Source organism: Kogia breviceps, chromosome 1 (assembly GCF_026419965.1).
Source record: "Kogia breviceps isolate mKogBre1 chromosome 1, mKogBre1 haplotype 1, whole genome shotgun sequence".
In the NCBI taxonomy this organism is placed as follows: domain Eukaryota; kingdom Metazoa; phylum Chordata; class Mammalia; order Artiodactyla; family Physeteridae; genus Kogia; species Kogia breviceps.
In genome coordinates this window covers 194,012,894-194,019,883 of record NC_081310.1, presented here as the reverse complement: position 1 = coordinate 194,019,883, position 6,990 = coordinate 194,012,894, and the positions used below count along the sequence as shown (strand labels likewise).

The 6,990-nt window shown below is 62.6% G+C and overlaps 1 protein-coding gene across 4 annotated transcripts; it reads right to left on the bottom strand.

Moving 5' to 3' along the window:
• Nucleotides 1-2,180: 2,180 nt before the first annotated feature.
• SRM (spermidine synthase) lies at nucleotides 2,181-6,171 on the bottom strand. Of its 4 annotated transcripts, none has more exons than XM_059058052.2 (8): nucleotides 5,906-6,171; nucleotides 5,205-5,325; nucleotides 4,669-4,761; nucleotides 3,730-3,883; nucleotides 3,021-3,104; nucleotides 2,788-2,933; nucleotides 2,572-2,694; nucleotides 2,181-2,470 (listed from the first exon to the last, which is right to left on the bottom strand). In XM_059058052.2, exons 1-8 carry the CDS (start codon nucleotides 6,070-6,072, stop codon nucleotides 2,450-2,452), a joined length of 909 nt encoding a protein of 302 aa, XP_058914035.1. In that variant the 5' UTR covers nucleotides 6,073-6,171; the 3' UTR covers nucleotides 2,181-2,449. The 4 variants fall into 4 exon arrangements, with proteins under 4 accessions (XP_058914035.1, XP_058914044.1, XP_066873648.1 ...); XM_067017547.1 differs by having other exon boundaries at nucleotides 2,378-2,487; nucleotides 5,906-6,105; XM_059058061.2 differs by lacking the exon at nucleotides 4,669-4,761 and having other exon boundaries at nucleotides 5,906-6,146.
• Between the last annotated feature and the right edge of the window lie 819 nt (nucleotides 6,172-6,990).

Genomic DNA, 6,990 nt, shown 5'->3' with positions numbered 1-6,990 from the left:
ACGTCAATCCCAATCTCCCAACTCATCCCCCACCCAGGCCACTTTCCCCCCTTGGTGTACATACGTTTGTTCTCTACATCTGTGGGCGGGGCTGATTTTAAGAACTGAATTTCAGAACTCTAGATGGGATTGATTTTATTCTCCGTGCCACAGACTGGGCCTGTTCGCAGCCCTCTTCCGGATTTCTGGAACTTTGGAGGACTCAGGCCACGTCCCCACCGAACGCCTGCTTTTGCTTGTGTCCAAGTCACATCCGCCCAGCTGTGGGCTTCGGTGCTTGATCTCGACGCCCACCCTGTGCAGGTGGGCACATGCACGCAGACTTCACTAAAAGTTGGGGAAGTGGAGGGACTGACACTGCAGACACCTTCTAGTCCAGGTCAGGCATTCTTGCAGCTACTTCTGCAACCTGGGCCCCCTCCTCTTCCTCTGCCCTGAGCAGAGATGCTGATTTCCACCAGCTCAGTGAGAACGACGTGACATGTGCTCCTTAGTGAAGCCTTGTGACAGGTGAGGGCCACTGCTCTCAGTTTACAGACAGGGCGCCCGAGTCAGGAGTTGTGAGCGGCTCAAGTCACAGAGTTAGTGTGACCCGGGTCCAGCACCCCCAGCGCTGGGACCAGCCCCCTTCCCTGCCCACCTTCACCCCCTGGGTCATATCCTCATGACGGACCTTCCTGGAGCCTGGTGGGTGCGATGAGGCATGGGGAGGAGGGCCACTGAGAGTGGAGGTCCAGGCAGCTGCTCCTGCTGGGAGCCCCAGGGGGCTCCGGCTGAGAGCCGCAGAGGCCACGGAGCGGAGTGGCTCCTGGGCGGCCAGATACCTGGCAAGGCCTCGGGCGTGTCGCCTCATCTTGTGTGGAGTTAACAGTCATCTTCCTTCCTGCCTTCCTTGTCGAGGTTAAAGGAATTCAAGCAGGTGACAGGACAGTGCTCCACAGCTGGCCACCGCCAGTCCTCCTTTGCCTGGTACTTTTCTTGCAGCCCGGCCACGCCCTGACTCGGCCGGGCCTCCGCGGGAGGGGGCAGACCGGGGCGTTGGAATGGGGAGGTTGTTAGCTTGGGATCAGACCTGCTGACCAGGGATGAACCCCAAAAGATGCCCACGGCCCAGGGGCTTCGTGAGGGTGGAGCACAGGAAGCCCAGAGAGGGCGGGTGACTGGCCTGAGGCCACTCGAGGAGTTGGTGGCACAGCCGGACCCCCGTCGTGACTGCAGCCTTAGCCCCTGCCGAGTGGGGCCTCCAAGGCGGGTGCCCAGGGTAGGAGCAGCGTTGCGAGTATCCCTGAACCACCGCCAGGGTTCCCACACCCACGCCGGCCCCGGTCTCCCAGGTTAGCACATCCCCTGGCCACGTCCCTGCTGAGGGCAGGTGTGGGGTGGGGGAGGTGATGCCGGCTTCTGCAGGGAGCGGGGGCCAATCCCCCGAGTTAGGAGGGGGCCCGAGGCGCCTCCCCCAGCCTGCATCCCGTTGTGGTGGCTCCCTTCCCACCAGCAGACCCTCAGTCCCCGCGGCCGGCAGAGCCGAGGTGCCTGCTCGTTCAGCACCTTGGAGAGGGGACAGTCACGTGCCCGCAGACTCCTTGCGTAGCCGCCCACACCTGCTTTCTCAACCTCTCAACACTTGGGGGAAGCTTCTAGGAACTTACCAGAGGGCAGGCTCATGAGGGGGCCAGGCAGGATCTGAACCCAGGTCTGTAATCTGAGCCGAGTCAAGGCACGTGGCGTGCAGGCCCAGGGAACCGGCCCCGTTCATGCTCCTCGCAGCTGCCTCTGGGGTCACGTCCACACCCGCCCCAGGATGGGACCTGGCCCGAAGTCTTCTGAGGACCCTGCCAGGCAGCCCCAAGAGAAAGCAAAGCCCTTGATTCTGACAACCCCCAGCCCAGGCCCCAAGGGCCTGTCACCACCAGCCTTGTGCGGGGCTTGGTGAAAGAATGGCTAAAGCTTCTCAGGACAGACTTGGGTCCAGTTTTATGTCCGCTGCACCCCTGGGCACCACGGGGCTCAAGGGGCCGGTCCGCGGTTACCCAGGGAGGCAGGCCCGCCTACTCCCGTGGCAGACAAGTGAAGGCCAGACGGCGGGGCCAGCTCAGGGTCGGGCACACAGGGGAGCCCATTAGCGGCTAAGGCAGCCCCTGCCTGGGCCCGTTTGAAGTCCAGGGACACACAATTCAGCATTTTGTTATAAATACACGTGTTTGGTGAGTGAGGGGCGACAGAAGGTGGGTGGTGGCTGTACACAGCTGGCATAGGCTTGGAGGCTGAACTCCACACACAGGAAGACAGACAGTCCACCCAGCAGGGCCGGCCGGGCAGCGTTCTGGGGCCTGTAACACTCGGTTGGTGGGCGAGCCAGCGGGGGGTCTTGTCCAGGGCTGGTGGGGCCCAGGCGCCCCGGAGGCTCCCTGGCCGAGGTCCTGGGCAGCGTGGGCAGCGGTACGTGGGCTCAGCGCACATCATTCAGAGCCTGGCGGGACACGAGGCCTAGTCAGGAGGGTGCTGGGTTGTGAGGGGGCCAAAGGGGCCCTTCAGGGAGCCCTGGGTCTCCGTGCCCCGCAGGTGGCTCACCTTCCGGGCAAACTCGGGCAGGACGAAGGCCGCCCGGTGCACGCTGGAGTTGTAGTATTTCAGCTGCATCTCCTCCACCTGCTTCTGCGTCAGCTGGTGCACGGGCTCCCGGAAGTTGGTGCTCTGGGGACAAGGGGGCGGGGGGAGGTCTCAGGGGAGCGCTTTACGTGCCCGCCTGCCCGGCGGCTCCCGCCCCCAGGACAGCCCACAGCTCACTGGGTTTTTGCTGCACAGCATGAAGCCGATCTGGCCGCTGGGGTAGGTGGGGATGGTGCAGTAGGCATAGTCCACCACGGGGAAGAGCGACTTGCAGAAGTGCCGCATCTCCTTGATGAGGTCCAGGTGCAGCCACTGGCACTCGCCTGGGGGCAGGGCGGGCAGCATCAGCACCCGGCAGGCGGTGCTCCCCCCACCCCAGCCAGCCCCTTCCCGCAGGGTGGCCCGCTCACCCTGGCAGCAGAGGATGCCGTCCTCTTTGAGGGCGGTCTTCATGAGCTGGTAGTAGGACTCCTTGAACAGACTCTCAGCAGGGCCTGAGGGCAGTAGGGGATAAGGGACAAGGAACGCTTCGCTGAGACTGCCTGAGCCCGGCTCTGGAGGTGGCAAGGGCCGCTGTCACCTGACCGCACAGCCCCTCACAGCTGCCCAGGGGCAGAGCTGAGAACTGAAGCCAGGTCTGTGGAGTTCAGAAACCAGCTACGAAGAGGGTGCTTTTGAGAGGGGCAGGGATCCAGTACCCCAGCATGAGGGGGGCTCCACATCTCATTCCTGTTCCTGGGGGGATGCTCATCGGCATTGCATCAGGGAATCTCCACCCTGAGCCTTGCTTTAAGGCTACACACCCCGCAACCCTGACGCTGGCCGGTCAAGAGCAGAGAGGAGGCTGAAGAGGAAACTGGGGCCTCAGTGGCCCAAGCCCAGAGCCCCGCTCTCTTCCAGGTCCTCAACCAACTTGTGAACCTCGTGCAGCAGCCCAGCCCCCCTATTCTGCAGAGCCACGTTTGAGTGGGGAGGAGACAACTTAGAAGGGAAAAGAGCTGCACTAACTCTGGGGGCCCCCCTGCGTCCTCTACTCTGCAACTCAGACTTGGGATACAGAGGGGGAGGCTGGCCTTCCCTCTGGTGGCTGCCAGAGGCCCCAGGCCAGCCGTTGCTTACCCATAGGGTCTGAGGAGTCAGTGATGATGACGTCGAAGGCGTCCTGGTTCTGTTTCATGAACTCAAAACCATCACCCACGTGTAGGGTCAGCTTTGAGCTAGAGTAGCCAATGGCCATGCCCGGCAGGAACTTCTTAGAGACTTGAATGACATCCTGGGGAGGAGACAGGAGGGAACAGGTTGGGCCACGGGCGTTGGGGACCCTGGAGCCAGACAGAGTTGAGTGGGACCCCCTCTCAGAGCCCGGTCACCTTGGACAAGCCACTCCCTCTGTGGAACCCCAGCTTCCACATCTGTAAAACAGAGAGCAGTCTGGTACCTCCCCGTAACTTCTCAGAGGGCTAGCTCCCGCCTGCAGCTCGGCGCACACCTCCACCACCCCGGCTCCCTCTCCCCAGACCCAGCCACCGCAGCTGAGTCGTTTTCTTGCTATTCCAGAGGGTTAGAAGGCCCTCCACCGGGAGAGCCTTTCCCTGTCTCCACGTGGCCAGCTGCTTCTCATTCAGACTTCAGCATCAACCCACACCCCGGGGACCTTCCTCACCACTATGCCTTACCTCACACTACTTTATCAGATAACCCTTTGATATCGCCTCCGCCTCCTAATTAGAATATCAGTTCCAAAGAGGCAGGGACTGAACCTGGAACCTAGATGCTCACTGAAGCATGCTGCTGTAAAGGGCAGCTGCACTAGTGGTTGGAGTCCCCTGGGATCTCTATGAAGCATCACCTCTTTAGTCTCACTAAGAGCTAGCATCAGTGGCACACCTACTCTGTGCCAGGTGCTTTACTATCTGGTTTTCCTACTGAATCCTCCAACGTGTTCTTGAGACCAAGAAACAAGGACAAGAAAGGTTAAGCCACTTGCCCAAGGGTAAACAGCCAATTCAGGGAGAACTGGGACTTGAATCCAAACCCCGCCCGGCTCTGGGCACTCACCTCGTCAATCTCGCACTGGACCACCGACTCCACGGAGGAATGCTTGACCACCTCCCGCAGGACACCCCCATCCCCGCCCCCGATGATCAGCACCTGCCAGGGGAAGAGTCAGCCAGGAGCGGGGCCCTGGGCACCAGCCCCACCAAGCAGGCCCCAGCAGGACTCGGTGGCTGGCCTGCCTGCCCCCAAACTGCGCTGGGCACACAGAGCCACCTGGAACAATTTCGCCGCTCCTCTGTTCCACAAGCCCCATTACTTCATTCTCTCTCCTCTTAGAAAAGCTCTCCTGCCCTAGGAGCCTGGCACGATGTGTCTCCCTTTCCTGGAAACTCCCTCCAGCGCCGCTCCTTCTCAAGCTCCAGGCCTCAGCCAGGCTGTCAGCCCCCAGTCCTTGTAAAATGGGTGGCTCCCCCCATTAGCCCCCTCGTCCTTGCTAGCACTTTCTCTGACCACCGTTTGGGAAGCACCTGAGCTGAGCACTGTTCTGGGGGACCTATCACTGGCCTCAGGGCTGGATGTGGGTGGGATGGGAGTACCTTGCGCGGGTTGGGGTGGCTGTAGAGAGGCAGGTTGGCGATCATCTCCTGGTAGGAGAACTCGTCCCTCTCTGTGCACTGGATGACACCGTCCAACACCAGCACGTTACCGTAGCTCTTACTGCGGGTGGGAGTGACAGTCAGGAATCTGGGTTCCCCGGGAAAGGGGCAACGTGCCCCGACTCGCCCTGGGTGAGAAGAATCTCCCCCAACCTGCAGAGGGGCTCCAGGGGTGAGTCCTAAGGGGTGACACGTGGCGAGGATCGGCGGGCAGGCCCGCTAGGTGGAGGCTGGACTCGGGGTCCCGGCTCTGACGTGTCCGGGACTGACACGTGGAGCTCGGCGCGTCGGGTCGGCGCAGTGTCCGGCTCCCTCCCCGCCGAAGAGGAACGCCCGCGACGCCGGCCCCGCAGCCCAGCGAGACGGGATGCAGGGTGGGGAGGGGACGGAGGGAAGAGACGGGCCTAGTTACGAGAACTTCTGACAGTTTTGCAGGGACAGGAGCGGGCAGAGACGGCCGGGGGCGTCCGGAGGTAAAGGGAGCAAGACAGGGGTCCGGCAGGAAGAGGGGCGGGCTGGGCCGAGAGACTGGGGTCAGGAGTCCTGGCGGGCTGCGTGGGGTTGGGCAGCTGGCAGCCTGCGGTCTGGGCTGAGAGCCGTCGCCGGGGCTCCGGGTCGCGGGGCCGAGAGGGCGGGGGTACCTGCGAAAGACGAGGATATCCTGGTACCGCGAGCGTCGATGGTGTAGCAGCTGTTCCACCTGCAGAGACAGGGCCTGGCCGGGCCACAGGCTGCACGTCTCGCGGAACCAGCCCTCACGGATGGCAGCGGGGCCGGAGGCGGCGGGGCCGTCAAGGCCGGGCTCCATGGCGGCGGGCGGGCGGGCGGCGCGGGGCGCGGGCCCGGGACTGCAGGCCGCGCGGAGCCGCAGCACAACGGGACCAACTCCTCCCCGCCGCCCGCGCCGCAACCTAACCCTGCCGGCGGGGCGGGGCCTGTTGCCAGGGGCGGGCCCCAAGCCCTCCAGTGGCGGCGCGAACGCTTGGCGGCCCGGCGGTCCCGCCCCGCCGGCGCTCCGAGGGCGTTCATTGGCTGCCTCGCTGGAGCGCGGCGCCCGGTGGCTGCGGCCGGCTGTCAGTCGGCGGCAGCAGGGTAGTGCGGCCTGCTTCCCGGGGCCACGTGGGGCCGGGGTTGGGGAGGCACCGACGGGCGCGGAGAGGGAGCGAGGGGTACCCGACTCCGGAGGGGAAACCTGAGCTGACATCTCGAGCTCGGCGCGGAGTGTCCGAGCGCCAGGACGTGCGGACCGCCTGCTTGAACCCTCGGGCTGGAGACTCCGGAGTGGGCGGCTACATTGTCCGGCGAAGAGTTAACGTTGGCGCTGGAGCGACGGAGTAGAATGTATCTTTCACCGCGTCCCCGAATTTGACTCCCTGTTGGACTTCAACAGTGTGTGTGGTTTGTCGGGGGCACAACGAGGGTTTTATTTACTTGAGAAGGACCATTACAGCCCCACGACTTAAGCTCGACTTAGCCATTTCCCCTTAGATTCTGTGATCCATGCGCGTATGGCTGCTGAATGAGAAAGAGTTCTTAACGAGTTTCTAAATTTACCAGCAGTGTCCCGAAAGAGGCCAACACATGCATATTCAGCACCAAAAAAGACTGGCCCACAGTTTTTTTTTTTTTTTTTTTTTGCCAAGCTAGGCCTCGCTCCTTGAAGGGTAGGTGGGTGGGGAATGTGCTTTCTGTTTTTATGAAAATGTCAAGGAGCTTCTCTGAATCA